Source organism: Lithobates pipiens, unplaced genomic scaffold (genome assembly GCF_037356315.1).
Source record: "Lithobates pipiens isolate NorthernLeopardFrog02 unplaced genomic scaffold, aLitPip1_a1.2 Scaffold_23, whole genome shotgun sequence".
Classification (NCBI taxonomy): Eukaryota; Metazoa; Chordata; class Amphibia; order Anura; family Ranidae; genus Lithobates; species Lithobates pipiens.
In genome coordinates this window covers 84548715-84576085 of record NW_027507785.1, presented here as the reverse complement: position 1 = coordinate 84576085, position 27371 = coordinate 84548715, and the positions used below count along the sequence as shown (strand labels likewise).

The following is a 27371-nucleotide window of genomic DNA, read 5'->3' as shown; positions in this document are numbered from 1 at the left end:
TCAGAATATGTGCATGCTACTGTATGTCTGAGTCACTGACTAAAACAAGCATGCTGATATTCTAAAATCTAGTACAAACCACTAGTCTCTTTAAGAAAAAAAAATGACAGCTCCAGTTGGAGCCGCTGTACTAACAATCCAATGTTAGTATGGCGATCTGCTGTTCTACTGTGTTCTGACAGGGGGAAGGCCTCCCTGCCAGAACTCCAGCCAGCGCTCTCAGCCATTGTCGGTCGGCTGGTGGTTTTTAAGCATGCTCGCATGACAGAAGCTGACCCAGCTGCCATACACACGGGCCGAATGTTGGCCTTTTTTTTACTGAACCAGCTGATGGCGCCCGACATTTGGCCCATGGCTTAAAGCGGAGCTCCACCCAAAAGGGGAAGGATCCGCTTGTCTGCCCCCCTCCCCCCCCCCCCGCTGCCACATTTGGGGGAGCGGGTACCTGGTTTTGACAGGTACCCACTACCCACTTCAAGCTCAGTTTGGCACGCTCAGTTTGACCGCCCCCCCGCAGCCGGCCCATTGAGAAAGAGCAGCATGATTCGCAACAGAAAACTGGCTGTAAAGCCACAAGGCTTCACTGCCCGTTTCCCTTAGCCAAGATGGCGGGAGCAGCACCCGGGAGCCGATTCAAGAACCGGCTCCGGTGAGGACACCTCTGGATGCCTGAACAGGTAAGTACCCTAATAGAAAAAGTCAGCAGCTACAGTATTTGCAGAAGTAGTTTGCAGAACTCCTCTTTAAGTATTGAAGTGAGATAGTTAGCAAGGAATCGTAGAAATGGAATTCTCCGAAAGTCAGACTCCATTCATATGATAATAACAGAGGTCGCGATTGCTGACCTTGCCTTCTAAAAAAAAAAAAAACAACTTACCAGGCTGTCTGTCTCTATCTTCAATACCTCCTAAGTCAATGACTAAGAACATGTATTGAAATATATTACAACCCCCTCCCCTTTCCCTTATATTACAGAGATAGGGAGTGTTCTGTAGTCTAGCCCAGAGAACTAAGATAGGATTGATCTAAGATCGATCGATCTAAGATGGGATCGACAACTCTCCTTGAGATTTTATTTCAGCAGAGGCAGAGTTGTCAGCTCAGACAGGAAGTTGGATGCTCACTGGATTTTTGGTAGATCAACATGCATTTTTCTGTCTTTCCAAATGTTATAAATATACTGCATGTTTGTTTTTTTATTTTTTATTTTATTGCGTAGGCATCCACTATAATTAGCACATTTGGATGATTCGGGTTGCAGACTATCTATCCTCTCATACACTATAATACCTTAGCTCAGGATATTAACAGCTTTCTGTAAGCTCAGTCATAGCAGTCATTTGACTATTAGTCTGCATAAAATATATTTGTCTAAGTCAGTGTGGAAGCACAGCATGGTTAGGCTACTTGCCCAAGGTCGTACAAAGTTAGCCGTGTTTACTTTTTTTTTTATAGATCCTAAAGTCTAGAGCAGGAGCTGATAATTCCTGAACACGTGGCTGTATCACAGATGAAAGGGCTGATGCGGATCAAAAAAAAAAAGAGTATTTTAGGAGGGGTTTATTCCGGTTATAAATGTCATAGATGACACATTAGCAGAATTGGAAGACATTTTCTAGCTGACGGCTCTTGTCCTCTAGAGGATTTTGCTATATACAGTAGCTGCTACTGGGAAAATCAAGGCGCTGCAGAGAACTCCATATTTCCCAGCTTTCATCTGGATGTATTGTAACTTGATCACACGCTTGTGAGCTCTCTGAAAATGTGTTTTTTCCTTGCAGCTTGCAGAGTCCCATAGACATTTGACAAAGGGTGCAGTTATAATTTGAGTGATGTGACAGATTCATACATACAGTAGATAGAAAAAAGTTTAGTCACTTGATCATCAGCCCTTTATGAGCTTGTTGAACATGCCATTCCAAAACCATGGGCAATATTATGGAGTTGACCCCCACCCCTTTGCAGCTAAGAGCATTTTTAAAGTCAGGTACTGAGAAGGCCTGGCCAGCAATTGGTGCTCCAATTCATTCCTAAGGAGGTCCAGGTTCTGTGTAGGCCACTTGAGTTCCTCTACACCAAACTCATCAAGACACGTCTTTACAGAGCTGGCCTTGTAAACGGGGATACAGTCCTGCTGGAACAGAAAAGAGCCTTTCCCAAAATGTTTCCAGAAGGTTGGAAGCGGTAGCGCACAACTGTCCAAAACAGCCTTTCTCAACCTTTTTTACCCTGGAGGAACCCTTGAAATAATTCGGTGGTTTCTGAAGCTTCCGCTAAAAATTATTTTACCAACAGTTTGCGATACAATAACATGTTCACAAAGTGGTAAAATGTTTCTAAATAGAAAAATATATAATTTAGCATATCTAGATCATTTGACACCTAGGGCGGTTTGTTTTTTACACTATCCTGCTCTGTACAACAAAATTTTTGGCAAAAATCGTGGAAATATATGGATAATAGAAGAAAAGAAATGCAGAAAGTAAAAACTGTACATTAGTGGTTGACATAGAAGTGCCCCCGTTGATGGTCATTGTAGGTAGATCAGTTCACCACAGCTCAAGGAACCCCTAGCAGAAACCCTAGAGTTCCATGGAATCTTGGTTAAAGTAGAACATTTTTTTTCATTTTAGACAGAGCAAGAGAGTGTTATAACCCCTGTCAGATTTTTTTCCACAATGGGATCTGTGTCCCATTGTGGAGATTTCCCTTCACTTCCTGTCCCATAGCCAAAGAGGAAGTGATAGGAAATCCCTGCAAATTAAGGGAATTTCTTGAGGATCCCTAGGTCTCCAATTGAAAAGGACAACCCAAAATTTGTGATTTTTTTTACTTTTACTTTCAGTTATAATGGTAAACAGGACAAATAGAGAGGGTGAATCTCCTCAACAGGGGGGAACAGACAGCAAGAAAAACTGGCAAGCGTTTTAATCCCTTTGCGCTCTATCCAAAACGAAAGAAAAAAGTTTTGCCTTTAGTTATACTTTGAGATTGATCTTAAATATCTTTGTAGCATTAACGGCATCCTTCACTGGAAACATGTCCACTCAGTCATTTGGAGTGGTGTACACATATTTATGGTTATATAGTGAAGGTTTGATGAGAAGGTGTCCTTTATGGCCATATGGTGTATTCAGATATAGTAGGGATGCATTCCATATTATAATGTTTGAGAATTTTATGTGGTCCTAAAATCCCGTATTAGCACTTACCATTAAATTATATATCTTGTCAAAACCCCACCCTTCTATACCTGATTTTGCCTCCTCTAGTATGCTAATGACAGACATTTTTACAGAAAAGGCTATTTTTGAGACCAAGAAACATTGAAGTTGAAATCATCCGTTAGATGAGGGTTTCTCAACCAGGGTTCCATGGATCCCTAGGGTTCCTTCAGAGGTTGCTAGGGGGTCCTTGAGCAATGAGAAATTTCTGCCTCTCAGATAAGTTCCCACTGACACCATTGATCCTTTCAGCTATCTGTGAGGGGGGATTCTTCCCAGTTACCACAAGTGTAAGCATTCTTCCCACTGACCAACCACACTAATGTATCATGAATTGTAAATTATAGTAAATTTTAGCAGGGGTTCCTTGAGACTGGAAAGTTATTTCAAGGGTTCATCTGTGTTGAAAAGGTTAAGAAAGTCTGGTTTAGACTGTCGTGTAATGGGTAGCTTTAATTTTATCTTTGAACTTAAAGCTTTTACAGAGCAATTAGCGCACAGGCATCATGTCCTATCATCAATCTTTAATAAATAGTAATACAAAGGTAAATCACAAATCAGAACATCGCATAAAAAGGTGAGTCCCGCTTTACCAACTGAATACAGGAGATCCTTCACTATAGATTCCATAGGCCTCTACTTGAAGTGTGTGTGTCCAACTCCCAGCTTACGCTTTCAAGGGCAAACCCCCTTTCTCAAAGGTAATTCCTAAAATTTTTGAATCGCCTTTGTTGGTATGAGATGTTACCATTTAGTAAAGTTTCATTGATGATGATATGTGACACTGGTGCACTTTCTATTAGTTCTGTAGAGTGTGGGGAATATTCCCAGTCTTGTCAAGCCATTGATATCTGCAGTTACCAGAAAGGAAAGATTGGAATGTTTTTTTAATAGAAGTCCTTCGTAACAAGATTGTTATCTTCCATTGCTCAATTCTTTCTGTTTTTCTTTTTACCGCAAACGCAATTTAGCTTCGTAAAGGGAGAATTGAGGTTGCAGGGCATCTTGGTGTTTTCCATTGTTTGGTTGAGTTTCTTTAATGGAATGTATCTACGAAGTAGCTAGGTAGGGTCACCACTGGTAAAATTGGGTCTACAAAATTTCTTGTCTGAACCCCTCATGTTGCATCAGGAAAGTCGAGTCATGTTCTACAACAGACATGCGGTAATAACCAAAGCTTCCTTTTGAAAGTAAACCTCAATTCTTACAGCCTGTTACATGTACTCAGCATTCAAACATGTTCTTCATTATAAATGACCATGAGCAAACCATGAATCCAACCTGTACTAAACCAGCTAGCGGCAGACTACTGAACAACAAACCCAAATCATTGCTGATAAATCACCACTGTTTGGAACTGATGTTATTTAAGACTAGATGGAAATGTTAAATTGTTTGCTTAAATTTTAAGTCCTCTGGCGGCACTGATGCCCAGACAGATACTTTTTAGATGAAACTGGCTCCTGTAACAGCAACAGATACTTTGCAAGATTCAAGATGACTCGTTGGCGCTTACGTTCTTTCAGGAAATCGTGTATACATCTATGTTATGCTTTTACGTATCAGAAAGTAAAATTTTCTCTTGTATGTACATAAAAGCTCCAGCAGATACTATCTTAATTGATGGGGATTATTTGAAGAAGCTTTCAGAACAAGAGGAGCGAATTAGGGCTCTAATGGATGAGCGTGTTTCTCACCATAAGCTGGGGCTGGTGATGGACCTTCCCAACATCAGACAGACACATCAGAGTACGGAGTAAATCTAAATCCAAGAGCAAAATGGCAAACGCCAAGATGACCTGCAACCTCAATGCTCCCTTTACAAATCTAAATTGCATTTGCTGTACAATAAAAACCTAAAGAAATGAGCAATGGAAGGAAACAATAATGTTATAAAGGAACTTCTATTAAAAAAAATCTATTCCAATCTTCCTTTTGTGGTAACTGCCGATATCCAAGGCTTTACCAGTCAGGAAATCTTCCCAACACTCTACGGAACAAATAGAAGGCACACCAGAATCACATGATATCATCAATTAAACTTTACTAAAGGGGAACATCTCATCCAACAAAGGTTGCAATTGCAGCTTATAAGTCCTTAGATGTGGCGGTTCACCACTTTATTTTCACCTGATTCTGCCAGTATTAGCCCTTGTACACACGGTCAGACATTCCGACAACAAAATCCATCGGATTTTGTCCGACACTTGTGTTGCATACACATGGTCGGACAAAGTTGTCGGAAAATCCGATTGTACGTAACGTGACAACGTTATTTCGTTACGACGGGACTACGTTCAGGCTAGTAGCCAATCGCTTTGGTCTAGGAATTTGATCTGAGCATGCGTGGCACTTTGTACGATCGGAATTCTCTACACACAATCGGACAAAGTCTGATCGGATCATTTTGTCGGAAAGTTTTATAGCCCAGCTCTAAAACTTTCTCCGTCGGATATTCTGACGGAAATAGGCCGAAGGAGCCCACACACAGTCGAATTATCCGACAACACGGTCCGGTCGGACATTTTCCGTCGGAATGTCCGACCGTGTGTACAAGGGCTTACCATTCCTGTCCTAGTGTAACAACACGCGTTCTCTGCACTTGATCTATGAAGAAAGGCATTGTCACCCTAGGGCAGGTAGTAGGTTAGGACTACAGAACACCTCTTCCCTCCTCTATAACATAGGTGGAAGGTGTTGTGTAGCTCAAAGAGAGAACTGGGAAAACTGCTAACTGATGACACAAAAAAAAAATTATAACAGAAAATGATAACACTACAATTTTGTCATGATCAACAGGATTTATTAATCAAAATGACCTAAACAGGTATAACAAATTCATTTTAGTAGTATAACAGGCTAAAAGAAAGCAAAAGGGAAATGTTTAATATTAGAATTCACACACAGTTTAAAGCTGAACTATACTCTCCTTCGCTCCAGTGATGCAATGCCCCGGACCTCCTTGCCGTCCGATGACATCTTTGGGGAGCCAGCTTCCGGGTCTTGATCGCGAGCCACTTTCATTGGCTGGGTGGGGTTGAAATCGCTCCAGTACATGCTCGAGAGTCCAGTCAGCTTCGGCATTGCCAAATTTCTACAGGGTGAATGGACTCTGCCCCCTCCGGTAGTTTTCCGCAGGCAACTTGTAGTAGGTGGAGCTGTTGGGTACCACCCACAGCTCTGCTCTGCGCAAAGGCTATGTACAGCACCATGATGACGTCACTGCTACATTTATGTGGTCATATCTCAATTTGCAAAGGCATATTTGGTGCACACAAGGTAGATTTATATTCTTTTGTGGCTATTGAGAAATATATTGAAATAAAAGTATTTGTGCTCGGAGTTCAGCTTTAAAGCTGTTTGGCGTGATCTTGGAAAATGCCAGTTATATTTATCACTTGCAACCCCACATATGTTTTTTGTTTCATGTTTAGATCAGTTGGGTTGTGTGCACTCATGAGTGTTAAAACAGCAGACTTGGCTTGAAAATTTGTACTTAATAATTAATGTGCACATTGAACTAATTATTTGGTTATTTTTGTATATCTCAGAATAATTCCTTTTATGGGTGTGAGGTTTGTAGAAAATTGGACATTTCCATCTAAACATAAAAATGTATTTATGTCTTAGGGGAAATAAGTCATTGAAAAGATGTCATTTGCATTGGTAATAGAATGGCAAAAAAAGTGGAATTCCAGACAAACTGCTAAGCACACAGATGGAATATATACAGTATATGGGAGTTTTTACCTGCCAAAGGATATGTATTTCTGTCCGTCCAGTTCTTAGATTTACACAGCTCTGCCACACAGCATGATAAGAAGGAGACCTGACTTTTCTCTGCTGCAGTTCAGTAACACTTGCAGGTCTTTCCCCCCCCCCAGTCTGTGAGTGGACATCTCTGATCAGAGGGGAGGGCAGAGTGACAATGTACCCCCATGCTCATGTTCCTTGTTAACACATGAGCACTGCAGTACAGCTGATTGGCTTCCTGTTGCTTCTACCTTCCTGAGTCTGAGCTCTGCTGCACAGGGACTGCAGTAAGCTGATACCAATTCAGTTTTAGGTGCTTACAATGTTTTTTTTATTTAAAATGTGCGTGTTATGATGTATTATTGGATATAGAATTGCATTAATTTGTGTCTTTTATACAGTATATCACAAAAGTGAGTACACCCCTCAAATTTTTGAAGATATTTTATTATATCTTTTCATGTGACAACACTGAAGAAATGACACTTTGCTACAATGTAAAGTAGTGAGTGTACAGCTTGTATGACAGTGTCAATTTGCAGTCCCCTCAAAATAACTCAACACAGCCATTAATGTCTATACTGCTGGCAACAAAAGCGAGTATTTCCCTAAGTGAAAATATCCAAATTGGGCCCAAAGTGTCAATATTTTGTGTGGTTACCATTATTTTGCAGAACTGCCTTAACCCTCTTGGGCATGGAGTTCACCAGAGCTTCACAGTTTCCCACTGGAGTCCTCTTTCACTACTCCAAGACGACATCACTGAGCTGCTGGATGTTGGAGACCTTGCGCTACTCCACCTTCCATTTGAGGATGCCCCACAGATGCTCAATAGGTATTAGGTCTGGAGACATGCTTGGTCAGTCCATCACCTTTACCCTCAGCTACTTTAGCAAGGCAGTGGGGTCGTCTTGGAGGTGTGTTTGGGGTTGTTATCATGTTGGAATACTGCCCTGCGGCCCAGTCTCCGAAGGAAAGGGATCATGCTCTGCTTCAGTATGTCACAGTACATGTTGGCATTCATGGTTCCCTCAATGAACTGTAGCTCCCCAGTGCTGGCACCACTCATTCAGCCCCAGACCACGACACTTCCACCACCATGCTTGACTGTAGGCAAGACACACTTGTCTTTGTGCTCCTCACCGGGTTGCTGCCACACACACTTGACACCATCTGAACCAAATAAATTTATCTTGGTCTCATCAGACCACAGGACATGATTTCAGTAATCCATGTCCATCACCTGCTTGTCTTCAGCAAACTGTTTGCGGGCTTTCTTGTGCATCATCTTTAGAAGAGGCTTTCTTTTGAGACAACAGCCATGCAGACCAATTTCATGCAATATGCAGCGTATGGTCTGAGTACTGACAGGCTGACCCCCCACCACTTCAACCTCTGCAGCAATGCCAGCAGCACTCATGTCTACTTCCCCAAAGAAAACCTCTGGATATGATGCTGACACATACACTCAACTTCTTTGGTCGACCATGGTGAGGCCTTTTCTGAGTGGAACCTGTCCTGGTAAACCGCTGTATGGTCTTGGCCACCTTGCTTCAGTTTCAGGGTCTTGCCAATCTTCTTATAGCCTAGGCCATATTTATGTAGAGCAACAATAATTTTTTTGCTAGATCCTCAGAGCGTTCTTTACCATGAGGTGCCATGTTGAACTTCCAGTGACCAGTATGAGAGAGTGAGAGTGATAACACCAAATTTAAAACACCTGCTTCCCATTCACACCTGAAACCTTGTAACACTAATGAGTCACATGACATCGGGGAGGGAAAATGGCTAATTGGCCCCAATTTGGGCATTTTCACTTAGGGGTGTACTCACTTTTGTTGCCAGTGGTTTAGACATTAATGGCTTTGTGGCGTTACAGGGAACAACAAATTTACACTGTTATACAAGCTGTACACTCACCACTTTACATTGTAGCAAGGTGCCATTTCTTGAGTGTTGTCACATGAAAAGATATAATAAAATATTTCCACAAATGTGAGGGGTGTACTCACTTTTTGTGAGATTCTGTATCTGCCTTGAGTCACGTTTCAACAACAACAAAAAAATCCCTTCTTAATTATTGAAGTTTTTTATCCTTGGTAGTGATCCAACTAATCCACTTGGATACCAAGTAGACTAGAAGGCTGGTTCCCTGATTTGGCCTCATTATTACATAAAAATGATTTATACAAAAAATAAGTATATTATTTAGTAATAAGCAGAACTGGAGATTTGCAGTGGCTTATAGAGTTGTTAGAAGGCATTTTCAACATTTCTTTTTGAAGGAGTACTAAGTGCTACTCCAAAAGAGGAGCTATTTAGGATTATGTGGATTTATTGAGGACTGCAGGCAGTTTAAAAATAAATTGTGTTAGTATGGAATTATTCACAAATATGGTTTTAAACGTTAACTTCTGTTTCTGGGGAATTTTATGTGGTTTTCCCTGCAGTTATTACTAGATACAATCTGTTTGCTTGTAATAATTTTCTGTGGTTTTTGGCATGGTGTTCCCTAGTCTGGTTAAGAGGTGTTATCTGTTTCAGTTGTCTGGGAACCTCACACAGCGGAGCAAAGTAATATCTCTAAGGGCAACCATAATAAAAAAAAAAGGCATCATTTCGCCAAAGATTGTAGCTGAAACAAATGGGGGGGAGGGGATTAGGCTACAGTAAAGGAAAAAATATTTGTAAAATATTTGTGATCTCTAAGGCCTCTTTCGCATAGGCGTTCCTTCCATTTTTGCCTCGTGATGTTTATGGATCGTAAATGGACTGGAATGTATCTCTATGGGTGGGTGGATGTACGCAAATGTTGGACATATGGGTCCATTCAGGTTCATTAGATCAAACGCAATAAGTTTGAGTTCATATCCTGAAAGGATGTGTGGGTGGATATAGGGGGAAGCACAAAAATTTTCATCAGACTTCCCATTGGGATTTCATGGGTCTGTTTTTCTGCCATCACAAGATGGAGCGAAAATGGAACAGACATGGATGTCACATATTTCCATTCTGACCCGACTCAGGGGATTAGTCTATGAAACTCCTGCTGAGACGGAACGGAGGGTGCCCATGTGAAAGGGACTTAAATAGCTGGCCAAAAAACTGACGTTCAGGTTCCAACTATTTAGTCTAGACATCAATATTTGAGTCACCTGAGCATTTATGTTCTTCAAGGCAGAATGAAGTGACTTTCCGACACCTCTTGGCAGTGGTATACTTTTGGGGGGGGGGAGAGTGTTGATGACAAAGACCTTCTAATGCTTAATACACACGATCAGAAAATTAGAGGTAAAATACCGCTTTTGAGTTGATCATACGATAATCTGATTGCTGGTACAGAGCTTTTTCAAGAGATGAACATGATCGTTCATCCAAAATTATCCAAAGGGACAAACGCAAAATTTTTCCCCGTACGATACCAGATCATACGATTTACATTTACTCAGTACGGTATGTCTGAAAAAAATTGGAAGAGCAGCATGCTAGAAAACAAAAGAATAAAATACAATACAATACAACACATTATATGACTTCAAAAGTTGTATTCTGTCATATATACGAGAATTTTCGTAAATTGAGTAATCTCAACCTCATCATTTTCTATAGCAGACTAGCATGCAAAAAAAAAAAAAAAACGGACAATCATTCATCCGATATTCTCATGTATACGAGGCTTAAATTTGATTACTATTCTCCCCAAATTGGCTTGACCTATTTTGCCCAGGTTTTCCATTGATATGGGATATTTTTCCAATTGGACCAAATTTGCCCTAGTAGAGTTATGACTATCTGGCATTTATTTTTCTTTGCTCCTACAAGCAATGTGTACAACTAGCTTTAAGCAGCTTAAGCATAAAGTACGGTACCATTTAGCTTCAATATAGGGAGGTTAAAGCGTATCTAAACCCCAAAATTGTATATATTGCATTATACTAGTCCTTAGATGCGGTGGCTGCATACCTCTAAACCTTACCCACTCAATACAAAATAAGAATTGGTTTTGACCAGAGTTCCACTTTGGTTCTAATATCAGTGGCTTGTTGATTGGACTGGAGTTCCTAAAGCTCATTTGATAGTGGAAACCTCCTTCTCTTTAAATGCTTCACTTCCACCTTAAGAGTCATCAGACTTTAAGATAGAGACCATTACCTACATACACCAGCATTTGTCAAGCTCCATTATACATGATTTTCATCTGTCATAAGGATATTTAATTTATCCATTAAGACTTCCTCACTACGATTCAAATCAGTAGTGACACGTACAACCCAAACCTCGTTATGTGGTTAACCAGTAATGTAATCTCCGCCGAGCAAATTACATTTTTGTTCTACATGTTATCATATGAGGCTCAGGATTTGAATGCCCTGCCATTCCTGCTTCCATCCTCCTTTCATTCAGGAGGACAGCTGAGCAATTGATGACGAAAGGCTTGTAAGTCTCTCCATTCTTTTGGAGGGATTCGCAAGACAAAAGAAAAGTTCTGCTGTGCCCATTGTCCATCGGGGCTATTTGTGTTACAAAAACCGTGACTCTGCACAGATCGTTACAAACTGAGTTTCAGTGCATGGGATTATAATATAATAAGTGCATCAGATGTACGAGGCAGTAATTGAAAAGGACATCTATTGTGTTGCCAGTTTGTAAACTGATTAGATAGCTTGCACAAGCAACGTAGGTAAAGCGGAGGTCAGGTGCTCCGGAGAAGTGACACAGTGGACACAATGGCTTTAGTAAATCAACCTACTGAAGCTGGAGTGCAATTGGCAATTCTAACTTCAGCTTGTTCAATTAAGTTTTGACGGCAAAAAAAAAACTGGAAGCTGATAGCAAAATCTGGTGCAGCTCTTCATAAAAACCAATCCGCTTCCATTTTTTTTCTTCAAAACTTAATTGAACAAACTGAAGTTAGAAGCTGATTGGCTGCTATGCACAGCTGTACCAGATTTTGCATTCTCCAGTTTTAGTAAATCTACCCCAGTGTGTCCAACTTTAAGAGTGTGTACAGACTAATGCCGCGTACACACGATCGGAATTCTCGTCGGAAAAAGCTCTGATGGTTTTCCCGACGGAATTTCCGACGGAATTCCGCTCAAGCTGTATTGCCTACACACGGTCACATCAAATTCCGATCATTTATAACACGGTGACATACAACACGTACAACGTGAATAGAAAAAGGAAGTTCAATAGTCAGTAGCCAATAGCTTCTGTCTCGTAGTTGAATCTGAGCATGCGTGATTTTTGGCATGTCAGAATTGCATACACACGATCGGAATTACCGATAGAAAGTTTTTCCGCCGGGAAAATTGAGAACATGCTATCAATTTTTGGCTGGCGGAAATTCGGACAGCTAAATTCCGATGGAGCATACACACAGTCGCATTTTCCGATGAAAAGCTCTCATCGGTCTTTTTCTGGCCGGAATTCCGACTCTGTGTACGCAGCCTTACAATCAACATCTCTTGTTTGATCCCTTTTGGGCTGTTAAATGTACCTTTTAAAAAATGTTATAGCTGTATAAGTGCAAAAAACAAAACAAAAAAAACAATTGATCCTACAAGAAACCTTTTAAGCTGACAACTTCCTGTGCTTCATTCTTAAACCATAGATCTACAGGAAAGAGCGCTAGACCACAAAATGTGTCAAAGAGTCTAGGGTCATTTTAATTATCGGTAAATAGGTCATATAAAAACAGCCATATGAATTGACTGAAATCCAGGTTATGGATGGCTATCGGCCACACCACCTAGCTGAACAAACTTTCATTATTATTATACAGGATTTTTATGGCGCCAACACTTCCCCTCGGCACCGGACAGTCATCTGGGACCTGTCACGTGTCCCAGATGACTGTGCGGCGTATTGTGGCACCGGTCACGCATGCGCAGTGGGTGCCTGCCTGTGGCTGTGCCCACAGTAAGAATGTCGGCGCCGCGAGTGGAGCGGGGAATGAGGGGGGCTTCGTTCACCCGTATCGCTGGACCCTGGGACAGGTAAGTGTCCGATTATTAAAAGTCAGCAGCTGCAGTATTTGTAGCAGCTGACTTTAAAAAAAAAAAATTTTTTAGGGGGCACCCCACTTTAAAGAAGACCAACACACGGGCCTCAACATGAATTTAACAAACAACAAAATGTAATATTGTTTTATCCAAGATCCATTTTAAGAAAAATGCTGATATTGTTATAGCCGATTCACAAGTATCTCTCCATCTAGAGAACTTCCCTGTCTGTCACACACAATATATATGGAAAGTGTATCTGTTTTTTGCAGACAGTATCTAGTATAGATAACATAAGTCCAAATCATCAATGCAAAATTCATGAGACAGTAACACCTCAACGCGTTTCATAAGCTAGGGGTCTGCTTCTTCAGGAGGATATAGGAGGCGTCCCTTTATCCTTCAGGAGGACAGGGAAAGTCTTTTGATCTATGAACACTGTACATCACCTATATGTTTTAGAAAGAATCTTTATTAAAATAATATTGAAATTAATATTTATATAGGTGTGCCTAAAAAGTTCCATTTGGTCTTCTGTCATTTATATTAGTTATACTCGGGATGTTGGTGCACTCTGATATCAGTTGACCAGTGGGGACTACATTGATTTATACAGTTTTAATGTGATGTCATGCATGTTTCCCTGAATGTTGTGGGAGAATGTTATACGAATACTACCAGTAGTGCAATAAATGTTTTTGTTAAACAATCCATTTGATTGGATGTGAATTTTAGTACAACTTTCTAAACTGACCAATCAAATTACATGTATGAATGCTTATCAGGTCCAAACCTCCGCTGTGAAGGCAAGTTTATTTAGCTCCCAAATATTTTCCTGTTCTTTCCACCTTCGAAAAGGTGTCTGTTGGCCAAATTTTAGAATTTATGACTCATTAATGGCCGTTATACTTCCAGCTTCCCCAAAACGAGACAAACGAGCCTGTCGCCGGCTAAATTGCAGCAAGATTGATTTGTTTGGCCCTTCAAATGAAAGAAAATAAATGAAAACAAAACACGGGCTAATGCAGTTTAATTTGCTGATTTAATTACCCGGGTACGTAACATACAGAGCATTTCATGTATCCTCATAATGCCTTTGTAATTGGCTTGTTTTGCCGAGCCTGAAAAAAAGCTTTTGCTATTTCCTAAAGTGCTCTTGTCTAACAGCGGATCGTTTTCTCTCCCCCCCCCTCCCACGATCCAGAATAATTGTTGGGCTGCTTTTTGCTGACTTCAGTACCGCCATGTGCTGATTCGATTGCCTTCTCTCTTTTTTTTTGTCATTTTAACAGAAACCTGAGCCACAACAAGCTGAAGGAGATCGATCCGGCCGCCTTTGTGGAGCTGCTGGGGCTACGGGAAGTGTGAGTATTTTTCTGAAGCTTTTGTTGCGCTTTTTAAAGGTGATTTCTGGGACTTCAGCTGCGAATTTGAAACGCGACACCTAGTCCCTGGACGCCGGCTCCTCTTGGTTCAGTTACATCAGCGCATTGCCTTTTTTAATTGTGCATTTGTGTGTGTATTGTATACAGATCTTTAGAACTGCTGCTGTTTCTGTATCAATTAGACAATGAACGGTTTCAGTGATTGCAGGGAGGGTAAGCGTTTGCTCTCTTAAAGTTGAACTCCAGGCAGATGACCACATACAATGGCTACAATGCATATATACAAACTGTTAAACCTGGCAAAGGCTGTGTCATGTTTTTCAGCTGGCCTTATAATTCAGACACCGCTACCAGATAGCATAGCCTTAGCAATGCCTACCTTGGTCTTGGCCAGACAGATAGCCTTATGCCGCGTACACACGACCAAACTTTTCAACATCAAAAGTCTGACGGAATGATTCCGGCAGACTATTCGATCATGTGTGGGCTGCAGCGGACTATTGATTTGAAAAAGTCTGACAGACTTTAGAAATGGAACATGTTTCAAATTTTTCCACCAGAACTCCGCCGGACCCAGTTCCTACCGAGAAATCCGCTCGTGTGTGTGCTAGTCCGACGGACAAAAACCGATGCGAGGGCAGCTATTAGCTACTGGCTATGAACTTCCTTATTCTAGTCTGGTCGTACGTCATCACATTCGAATCCGTCGGACTTTGGTGTGATTGTGTGTGGCCAAGTCCGTTCATTCGGAAAGTCCGTCAGAAGTCCGTCAGAAGTCCGTCAGAACTCCGTTGAAAGTCTGTCGGACCTAAGTCTGGTCGCGTGTACGTGGCATTAGTCATTCCTTCTTTGGTCTTGGCCAGACAGCATAACCTTAACCATGCCTACGTTGGCCTTAGCCAGGCAGCATAGCCTTAACCATGCCTATCTTGGTCTTGGCCAGACAGCATAGCCTTAGCCATGTCTACCTTGGTCTTAGCCAGACAGCATAGCCTTAGTCATTCCTTCCTTAATCTTAGCCAGACAGCATGGCCTTAGTCATTCCTTCCTTGGTCTTAGCCAAACAGCATAGCCTTAACCATGCCTACGATGGCCTTAGCCAGACAGCATAGGCTTAACCATGCCTACCTTGGTTTTAGCCAGACAGCATAGCCTTAACCATGCCTACATTGGCCTTAGCCAGACACCTTAGCCTTGGCTATTCCTACCTTGGTCTTAGCCAGACAGCATAGCCTTATCCATTCCCACCTTGGTCTTAGCCAGACTGCATAGCCTTAGCAATGCCTACATTGGCCCTAGCCAGACACAGCCAGCCATAGACGGTTTGAATCTCAGCCGGTTCAGCATGGACTAACCAAGGTTTGAACCATGTATGGGCAAGGTAAATGCACCCAAGTTGATATATCTTGCATACAACCAGCTTGTCAGATTTTGCATGCGATTATTGCTAGCGCCTATTGCAATAATCACTGTGTTCTCCCAGCAGGGATGGCTCCCCCCCGCAAGGATGGCTCCCCCCGCTGGGAGAACACACTGGCTCTGCAACATAGTCAGTGTTGATGGGGAATTGAATGATTTTCTTTCCTGACAACCATGGTCACATGATGCGCCAGGTTGTAAGCCTTATATTTCCTGGCCTGCAAAATGGCAAGGTATTTATTTGGGAGCCCATATCACTGCAGGGTGGGAACACTTCCAATTTGGCCTGAAACGGAACTTTAAATAATTTTTTTGTGTGCCGTAGGAGCTTCATGTACTTCTCCTCTAAGTTTGTTTTAGCCCCTCCCCTTTCATTTAGTAAAGCGATGCCAACTCCCCCGTCGCTGAGTCTCTTGCATTGATTTACTAAATGATGGGGACGGGGTTTACTCAGGACAGAAATTGCAAACTGTGCCACTGGAAGACACAAAGGTAATTAGGAACACCCAAAACTCCTCGGGGGCGGGAAAGCTGGGAATTATTACTTATATATTGAAATATGTAAGAAGCCATAAGCTGGCTGATGAGCAGGCATGAGCCTGTATATGTATCTGCATATATTTATTATGACACTATGAGGTTTGTGTAGGTGTCCCGCTGAGGCTAAGCTGTCGTGGCCGACTACTTTTGCAATTTGAGAACACGTAAATTAGGAAACCAGGGTTTGTAGACGAGTTCCAAATGACTTAAACACAATCCTTATTTTTCCCTGTATAGCCATGTTTATTCCATGATGTTGAAGTTTATCCTAAATCAGATTGGCATTAAATCCCATGAATGAAGTGTCCCTGGTTTTCTAATGGAAGTAGCAGAAAAGCCTCCAGCTCCCTGCCATAAGACTGTATGTTCCTGTTTGTCACTTTCTCTAGTGACAGTCATATATTACACCAATGTGCCCTGTGAATTTTAGTACATATGCAGAATATTGGATAACAGGATTATGTTCCCTTCACTCGATATTACTGCACGCTTTTCTTTTCAAGGAAAAGCTCCTACATTTTTCTTTTTTTTTTAAACCTCTTTTGTCTACAGGCTGCAGATTACAGTGTCCCTACTTAATGCCACGTACAGCGGGAACATTAATCTTTAATCCTTATTATAGCTAGGAGCACACAGATGCGCATGCACCAAGCTATAAGACTATGCTGTCGTTGACGGCTCTGTGGCTCCATTTACAATTGGTAACCAATGGATTAAAGCAGTATTTCTCAAACTGTGTGCCCTGGGAGAACTGCAGTTGTGCCATGGGAAGCGGGCTGACTCCCCAAAAAGCCCCAGGTCTCGTAGTGCTCATACAGGGCAGCAGACGGATCCTCCACTGGCCTATACTGCAGGCACCGCACTGGTTGCTAGGATCGCCTGTTGCTTGGCATCTAGCAACCAGTGACGTCATGACGTCGCAAGGAGAGAGCGAGGCCCCAGCATTCAGAGCGCCTTTTTTTAATTTCTAATTTTGAAAGCAAACTCACCCAGCCATCCAGGTCTCCATGCTTTATTTTGGATGAGAAATCACTTTGAGTAGACCCCCCCCCCCCCCAGCATTTCTAGCAGTGGCCATCTTAAGTAAGGGTAGATTCAGGTAGCATTTACTTCCTGGAAGCCATCTGCCCTTAGCTCAGACATGCAGACGGGAGGATGTTTAGCTGAGAAGGCCATTCTTTCTGATGGAAAAAAAAAAAGTCTATGAAGACAACTGGGATGTATGACATCCCAGCCTAGAAAACAGGAATCTACTTAGTGTTTGTAAACCACTTTTTTTTTTAATAAAAATAACAAACATGCCTATACTTACCTGCTCTGTGCAATTGTTTTGCACAGAGCAGCCCAAATCCTTTTCTTCTAGGGTCCCCCACCGGTACTCCAGGCCCCTCCTCTTCATCGGGTGTCCCCACAGAAAGCCATTTTCTATGGAGGCATCCATCCCAAGTCCTGCTGCTGCTTTTATTGACACAGACAGCGGGACGCAGCCCCACCCCCTGCTCCTGTGTCACTGGATTTGATTGACAGCAGTGAGAGTCCGTGGCTGCTGCTGCTGTCAAACTGTCCAATGAGGAGAGAGAAAGCGGCTGGATCAGCTGTTCTCGCGCACATCGCTGGATCGGATCAGACTCGGGTAAGAAAAAGGTGGGGTCTGCAGGGGGGCTGCAGCACAGAAGGTTTTTCACCTTAACCGCCCTTGCGGTATGATTGTCAGATTTTTGCCTCTCAAAGCGGTACATTGTTTTACATAGAAATTTGGCATTTTATATTGTGGGCCTGTAATTCTTTGTAATAACACACTTAAATCTGTCCAAACAAGAGTCTAGTAGACATTCTGGGTATAATAAAGTTTGAAACATGAAATGATCAATTATAATATAAAAAATAACTATACATAATTATAAAAAATAATAATAAAATGAATTTCCCCACAATTCACTGTCGCTGAATTATGCAAGTGTTCTAATTTGCTATGGCTGTTTTCTAGCTGGTCTAAAACCACTTTTGACATAAAGGGACACTTTTTTTTTGGTTGCCATGGACAAGCTCCAGTTTCCAGGCAGAAAGAACAGTATATATAATATAAAACTGCATGCAGGGCACTGGACAAAGCACTAGGGACAGAAGGGGGGTGAAATGATTTGATACAGGAATGTAACCTGTAAGATTACAGTATACTATATGTGTTATGTTTTGTGTACTTTTTGAATTTGCCACCGGGCTCTGCCCCCATGCGTCGCAGCGCTTGCAGGGAGCCCGCCACACAAAGCGTCGGGCAGAGGACACAGACACAGCAGGGGGGACATCGCAGGTTCCTCCCATGAAGACTTATAGGATGTATGATGTAATTTTGGCATAGGCCAAAAATCAGGGAGTAACTGAAGAAATGTAAAAAAAAAGTTAATACAAGTAGATATAACATACCTGCCTATCTATTTACGAATACTAGCAGCATAGCGATTAAAACTAGATAATGTTCATTGAGTGAGTTTAGTCCTGCTTTAAGACCCGTCAGGGTTTTTTTCTGTCTGTGTCTTGTCAGGGAAATCTCTTTGCTTCCTGTGCCAGAGACACTGCAGGAAACCAGAGTAAATATCTCCAAAGAGGGGATATCACCCTCAAATATTTGTCAAAAAATATTACCTGTTGAAAAACTTCCTCCCACCTCCCATTTTAGTGGCAACTTAAAGGGTAACTCCACTTTCGTGGAGAAATAATATAGCGTGTACAATTGCGATACAAATCATATTGTAATTGAATGTTATTAAAAAATTACCTTTCCTTTTCAATCTGTGGCTGCTGTAAATTTCTATAAATGTAAAGCAATATGGCTACCTGGAGGTGTTCTGTACTCATAATGTGTACTGACCACTCCCCAGAAACATCATTTCCTGCTTGTGTGATTGGCTTACCAGTTTTCCCAGAAGTCTGCAAGATACAAGTCAGATTTCAGGCATCCTCTGCAACAAAAATGTTGTTTTTGGTGAGATATTTCCAATAGGAACATGTCTAAAGGGATGCAGGTCCAGTAGTTTTCTTCATTAGTGCTCTGCAGCTGCACAGCTGACTGATAATTATAAAAACCACCCCCATTAGACCTACTTAGCACAGAGGCACACACATGGATTCCTTCAGAATAACAAAAGGTAGGAATCTGTGACAAATGTTGTTATAATCTTTGCAGTGTACATAGATCACCCAGAGGGGGAATGTTTTTTTCCTCAACAAACGTTTATTTGCGCTTTAGGAATGTTAGATTTCCAGTCGCTTCTGCCAGTGGTCCCCAGGACAGATAGGGTTCCTGGTGACCATTGTTAGCAGGGAGACTGACCACAGTAAAGTACAGATAGAGGTTCTAACTCTACATACTATCCAAAACTAAAAAAAAGGAAAAAAAATGTTGGCATATACTTTTAAAGTTTAAATAGATTTACAGGTTACCTTTTACAACTCTAAACTTACAAACTTTGGGTCAGACCTGAGGAAGTTAGCAGTTACTTTTCAATACAACTAATGCCGCGTACACACGGTCGAACTGTTTGACGTACTTAGTCCGTTGAAACACATTTCAGCGGACAATCCGCTCGTGTGTGGGCTTCAGTGGACTTTTTCAGCGTGCAGTCCGGAGTACTAAGATTTTCGGATTTTCCAAAAATCTGTCCGTCGTACTTTGGTTTCAGCGGACAATACGGTCGTCAGTATGCTAGTTCGACGGACTAAGAATGGCGCATGCCCAGAAAGGATTTACACGGCGGAAGGGTGCTTTGCTGTGTCTTGGACTTCCTATTTCTAGTCCCGTCGTACGTGCTGTACACGTCATCGCGCAAGCTTTCGACGGACTGTTTGTGCATCCGTGTGTGGTCAAGTCCGTTCAGTGGAAAGTACGACGGATTGTCCGTCGGATTGTATGACGGACTAAGTACGTCAAACAGTTCGACCGTGTGTACGCGGCATAAGGAGGAAGCTGAGCCTGCCTATGTAATGAACAAATATGGCTGCCCTCTGACCATATACAGTATGCTTATAAACTATGCACAGTAATAAAATGTTTAAAACCTTAATACACAATGATACTTATTTTTGGCTGATCACATTCACATATAGACAAAAAAAAAACTCGGCTACAGTTTCCCTTTAATAAATGATGCTAAAGTCTGCATTCAAGAGCTTTCTTATAATCTGGAGATTAGGCTTTACTTAATACAAGATTGTAAAAGTCTAGTCCATGTTTTAACAGTCTCCGCTTTCACTTGACATCAAATTGGCAGCTGGTCCATAAATATTTTATGCAGAGTATCCTCGTGTTCCCATCCGTGGCCAGCAAGTCTGTTTACGTGAGCCAGAAAAGACCGGGCAGCCAAAAGCCATTATGAGGGCCCCAATAAAAGCAGCATGTATGTGCGCTGCAGAATTCATAAACCGCTCGCGGCTTACTCTACTCTGTCAGGAAAAAAGGTAGCATAGGAGGACAATTTAATGACAAAATTACTGATGGACCTGTCATAACACCAGGCACTACACTGCTGGCTGAAATGTCTTTACATGTACTGCTCCATGACAGACAGGAGCCGGATTCTTTGTTAAGCCTGACAACATGGATGAACACAATGGGGTTGATTTACTAAAAGTGGAGTGAGCGAAATCTGGTGCCGCTCTGCATAGAAACCAGTCAGATTTTTTTTGTCAAAGCCTAATTGAACAAACTGAAGTTAGAAGCTGATTGGCTACCAGGCACAGCTACACCGGATTCCTAGAGCACCAGGTTTAGTAAATCTCCCCTAATGTGACCAAATGTTTTCCTTGTGGGTTTTGAATCGGTTCATGTTGGACTATTCACTAAAAGTATTGATCGAGGACAAATTAGTAATGATCTGTAAATGCTATTGTTATTGACTTTGGAAATCTAAACTTTATAATGGAGAATCAAGGTGCCACCATCATTTTATGCATGTGGGGCAGTGTCCAAAAGTCCCATACACTCTGGGGGAAAAAGTGATTGGATAGACCAGGTTGTGGAATCTGTACAATTTCCTCCTGAAAGCAACAGCACTGGGGCCCTGTGCAACCCTCCCCATTTCCTCCAAATTATCCTTCAAAGAAATGTGTACAGATCCCTAAAGTGGAACTTAACTGCATCTGAGAACCGCTCTTTAACAACACTAACTTATTTTTAATACTCAAACTTTGTGGACAGCCTTCCCAGAAGAGTTGAAGCTGTAATGCCGCGTACACATGATCGTAATTTTGGTCGGAAAAAGCTCTGATGGTTTTCCCGACGAAATTCCGACGGGTTTTCGCTCAAGCTGCCTTGCATACACACGGTCACACCATATTCCGACCGTCAAGAACGCGGTGGCATACACCACGTACAACGGGGCTAGAAAAAGGAAGTTCAATGCCCAGTAGCCAATAGCTTCCATCTCCTAGTTGAATCTGAGCATGCGCGAGTTTTTGCATGTCAGAATTGCATACACACGATCGGGATTTCCGATAGAAAGTTTTTCCATCGGGAAAATTGAGAACATGCTATCATTTTTTTGCTGGCGGAAATTCGGACAACTAAATTCCGATGGAGTATACACACGGTCGCATTTTCCGATGAAAGCTCTCATGTCTTTTTCTGGCTGGAATGCCGATCGTGTGTATGCAGCATTATAGCTGCAAAGGGTATCCAACTGAATATTGAACCCTACGGACTAAGTCTGGGATGCCATTAAAGTTCATGTAAATGCAGGCGTCCCAATACTTTTGACAGTATAGTGTATATTAGTCTAGTTGGACAAGGATGAAATATTTGCTACCACCACATTTTGTGAATGACTATAAATGAGCAAACAGTAGTTATATGCTCCAGCTATTGTATACCTTAATTAAACCCCATTATTAATATCTCAATATCCTTTGCTGCAAAACATGTCCTCAATTACAGCGAAGGCACACGTTGTGTTTTTCCTTTATTAAATCTGGGACCACTACACTACCTAGTAGGCGTTGGCTATTTTCTTTGGTCCCTCGTTTTATTTTCATCCCCAGCTCTTGCCACAAAATGTGCAACTTGGGAAAAATCGCTTTCTTTCAAAGTATAAAATAAAGCTGCACATTCAGCAAAGAGCTTCCCCTTCTATCCTGAGCGTGGTGCAAGCAGGTAATTGCTTCAATATGGAGCTTGGGAGAAGGGAGTCGACGAGGGTGGCCGAGGCCTGAACAACCGACATCCAAGGATTCATTTGAAAAAAAATTGAGCCAATTAGCAAAATAGCTTATCGGACAAACACAAGGAGCATTTTCTTATATGTTTTTTGGTAAAGTGGGCCTGTCAGCAAGATAAACAGCCTTCTATTAAAGCCTCAGATGGGCCTCCTGGTAACAAGAGGCCTAGTCTTCACCAATTTGTTTATTTTGTCTTTTTTGTCATTAAGATTTTAAGGGATTTGTGTTTGAAAAATACAAAGCAACTCTTTTTTTTGTATATGCATTGGCGGAACTGAAAAGGGACCAGTTTTTAGGACTACTACGTAGGGCATGAACCCAAGAGGTTATTGATTCAGGGTATCAGTATTTTCTGACCCAGCCCACTGAACAGGCTTTGGATGATGCTTGTATTGTTTATTTGGAACAATAGGAAACTTCCCATTACACTTTTCAGCAGTCAGCATAAAAATACTTTTTAAACTGTTTCAGCATTTTAGGTAAAAAAAGAAAAAAAAAAGACACACATCTGAAAAAACTTGGAAAACCCCACTGCGCTTCTGTAAAGCGCAGTCCCTATCTCCAAACTTCCTGAAATTACAATTTGGGATATATATATATATATATATATATATATATATATATTAACATCACTTTAGGTCTATCCTTTAATATTGTGATTTAAAGGGATTCAAAAAGCACAAAATACAACTCAAAGCTGGACCAACATGCAAAAATAGGCATACCTAAACTTTACCTTTAAAGAGATATATAGCAACAAATGAATTAAAAGCAGGCATGTCTTGAAGGTTGCACCATCTTTCTTAGGTTCAACTCTGGGAAGATTTAAAATTATCCTGGCTTTTTTTGTCTTGGAGAGGAGAAAATCTTTAGCTTCCCTGATCCTGTGCTCCTCCATGCTCTGATTTGGACTGTCCCTTGGCATCAACATGTTCCTTACAGGCCCTGTCTTGAGGACATAAGGATCTTAGACAGCTGGAGTGCAGAGGGAATGAGTCTTTAGGGACCAATCTAGCAGTGGGAAGAAGCGGAGGTTCCCCATAGACCAGTGGTCTTCAATCTGCGGCCCGAAGGCCCGAATGTGGCCTTTACTTGCCTTTGTCTGCCCTTGGCCTTTACTTGCCCTTGGGGCACTATTCATCCCACTGACAAAAATGATGGGGCAATAATTTCTGCACTGACAACACCAATGGAGCACAATTCCTCCCACCTAACCTAATACCAAAGATGGGACATTGTTTCCTCCTACTGGCCATGCTCTGGCCCCCCTAAAGTCTGACGCACAGTAAACTGGCCCTTTGTTTAGTAAGTTTGGAGACCACTGCCCTAGACCAAAACCAAGCTGTTAACCCTTGCCGTGTGGGCATAGCTCCTCTGCAAGGGATAATTTTTCAGTTTCCTTGAGTTGGTCTTTAAAGGTAAAGTTTAGGTATGCCTATTTTTGCATGTTGGTCCAGCTTTGAGTTGTATTTTGTGCTTTTTGAATCCCTTTAAATCACAATATTAAAGGATAGACCTAAAGTGATGTTAAAGTCTCTTTAAAAATAAAAATAAAAAAATAAAATAACAAACCTGCTCTGTGCAGTGGATTGGCACAGAGCAGCCCGGATCCTCCTCCTTCTCTGGTCCCACGCCGGCCCCTCCCTCCTGCCGAATGCCCCAACAGCAAGCAGCTTGCTGCGGGGGCAGCCAAGCAGACGCACTCCCGACCTGCGGCTCTATTTGTCCATTCAATAGCTCCCAGTGCTGCCAAAAAACAATCAGGAGTATAAGTCCCCAGAGAGGCAAGGCTCTTGTGGACATCAGGAAGAATTTTGGTTGATCAGTAACTCCCTTGAAAGAAGGATTAGGCAGGGATTGTCTGCTGTGACCAGGGGGTAGTGCTTTGTCATCCAAATGGATTGGGTGACCAATGCCTGTAGGCACCTTGCTTCCCATCCTTATGGCGCATGTTACTCATATTTCAGAACAGTGCCATTCACAATAAAAAAAATCCATGCTGAGTTTTTTTTTATATTCTGATATTAGTCATGTATAACCATACAATTCACTTGATAGAGACGCACAATGGTGTAGCTGTTCATCAGACATGGCTGCCCAAGCTTTTGTAAACCAAAATGACACCATATTTCATCCAGAGACACTGCTGTAACACAAGCCTCAGCTATGACCTCTAATTACAAAGAAGGTCCCACTTTGTGTAGGACAGATTTGTCTGGAAACATGAGGAAGTTGTTCTGGAGCGCAAAGGTCAACGCATAATCATTTATCAGTCGGCTTAAAAACAAAAGTGTTTGACTATGAGAAGGTAGAGTTCTCTTACATGCAGGTGTGAATCCCTATTTGTAAAATATGTGAGCCAGAAAATGATTGACAAATTGCAGCTAAATGACACAAGTGTATCTGAAGCTATATATTTTTTTCCGTTTTGGGTGGTAAGAGGTTAGAACCCATGTCAGGTTTTGAAATAAAATGGTTGCTGAAAAAAAAAAATGTATCCCGCACCTTATCTTCAAATGCCTTTTTAGAGGTTACACTGTGATACTGTGGAATACAAAAAAACAAAAATGGCCATCACATTAAGTCCTCAAATATTTACTAGGGTCTTAATTACAAAAACAACATATTTAGCACATGGAAGACATCAAAACCACCAACATATCTGAGACGCTATGACTTCCTTTTTCCAATCATCTTGGAGACTCCCAAAGTAGATCTTCGTAGCATCCTCTATGTGCCTAGTGTACCTCTGTTCTTGTATAAAGCCTGCAATGTAGGCTTTGATTATTGATTTGAAACTCCTTTCTATCCTTCCTGTTGTCCACAAAACGAGATCAATGTTTTTAGCTTCTGAAGTGCATGAATTCATCAAAGTTTAGCAATCGTAAGGTGCAAAAGTGTAATCACTATGAAACATCAAAGTCAAAATAGCAAACAACTATTCATCAATAAAGTGCAAAAGGCATATAAAACCATCAAAAAAAGTGTATATAAATACATATATCTCAAATACGTCAAACAGTAAACAAATGGATATATTCCATAGATGAAAGGAGTCCCATCATAAGACATTCACAGTGTAAGCTGCTCCAGGAAATGTAATCTGTGCAAATAGAGAAGTTAACTCAACCTCCGTATAGTAGTAGTTACCATGAACTTCTTATTAGAACAGTTGGACCAAATGTTATATTGGCCAGAAGCACATGAAATGTAAGTCACAGGTTCAGCTTCCACTGGGGAGAGATGATCGCCACTCAGCAATCAATGGTGTTATGAGACCAAAAAACAAAAGCATACACTTCCATCGTGAAGTCAGTTTAAAAGAGATGCCTTTATTAAAAAGTGTTGGAACTCCAGCACAACAGGATCAAAGCGTCAGGCTGAAGGTTAGCAAGCGCCCACAATAATCGCAAGTGGTGTGTTAGGACGCGTTTCATCAGCAGTCTTAGGGAGGATGGGCCATAGTCCACTACTTTATAAAAGTCTGAGGAGTTTTCTAATTTTTAAAAACCTGTTTCTCTGGAGTGTACTTTTAAAGAAACCCTGTTGCAGATCTGCAAATTAAAATAAAGTGGCCTTCTTAAAAGTAGATAAATACTTACCTTTCTTGCTACCAGTGCCAACATTCACAACTTTGTTATAGGAAAATGAGTCCCCTGTAACATGGAAACCAAGAGTGTCTGTCATCTTGGTCCCCTGCAGCCTCACTGGTTCCTTCCACTGACCTCCACATCACTACTGTATCCTGTAAAGAGGTGGAGGTTAGGGGAAGGAACCATTCTGCACTGCGGGGGGGGGGGGGGGTCACAGGAGGAACTGCCAGTTTCCCAGCAGACTTTGAGGTGATGCATCTTCAACAGAGTTGCATCTTTGGTGCAAGCAATAGGAGAAATAAATGATTACTCTTTTTTCTTTTTTTTTTTCTTTTTTCTACATATGGTGGCCTTTTTTTTATTAATTAGCACGTGGTCAACAGAACTGGTTTAACTAAATGTATTGTATTGAAACCCATACTGATCTCTCTTTGCCAGTTTGAATTACTTTGATTTAAGAATCATGTGGCGCATGTAAGGTACTGAGAAAGATTTTGCCCTTGTTTTTATGTATTTTTTTATTTTTTTTATTTTTAGGCAACTGGGGTACAATGAGCTGACATCCATCCCATCTTTAGGATCCGTTGCTTCTCAGATCATCAGTCTTTCTCTGTAAGTGGTCACTTTATCAAACCATTGAAATAATTGCTTAATGTTTCTTTTTGTGACAATTGATTTTTAATGCCAACCAGCAATTTTATAATACGAACCGTGTTATTGTGTTCAGAGTTATTCAGGCAGTAACATAATAAGTCTTTATTATGTAAGCTTTCTAAAGGAAAAAAGTTACAGATAGAGTTGAAAAAGGAGATACGGTTAGGTGGAGTTGGGAAGGGTTACAACATTTCTGCTTGAAAATGAAAAAATAAATGGTTACCAAAGTATTGTCAAAATATACAAAATTGTTATTCGATCTAAGATCTATCTAAAGGCCAAATATTCTAGAAGAAATCCAATATAGAAAAGGCTTATCTAGGTTCCCTAATTAAATGTAAAATACCAAGCACCCTTGCCTTTGAAAACCACACGTTCAAACTACGCACATACACTGTGGTCCTAAGTGTTAAATAATTTCGGTCAATTCCGGTAATTACCACAAATAATCCACTTCTTTAAAATACATTGTTTACATTAGTGTTTCTCAACCAGGATTCCATGGAACCTTAAGGTTCCTCCAGAGGTTGTTAGGGGTTCCTTGAGCTATGAGCAATTTTTGCCTCTCAGATAAGTTCCCACTGACAC

At 41.4% G+C, this 27371-nt stretch overlaps 1 protein-coding gene across 2 annotated transcripts in view; it reads left to right on the top strand.

The window, feature by feature from the left end:
* LRIG1 (leucine rich repeats and immunoglobulin like domains 1) overlaps positions 1–27371 on the top strand; it is a 133472-nt gene that overhangs the window by 43609 nt on the left and 62492 nt on the right. For both annotated transcript variants that reach the window (XM_077451969.1, XM_077451968.1), the window contains exons 2-3: positions 14275–14346; positions 26667–26741. In XM_077451969.1, the coding sequence (XP_077308095.1) occupies positions 14275–14346; positions 26667–26741 (147 nt within the window). The remainder of the gene's footprint in view (positions 1–14274; positions 14347–26666; positions 26742–27371) is intronic.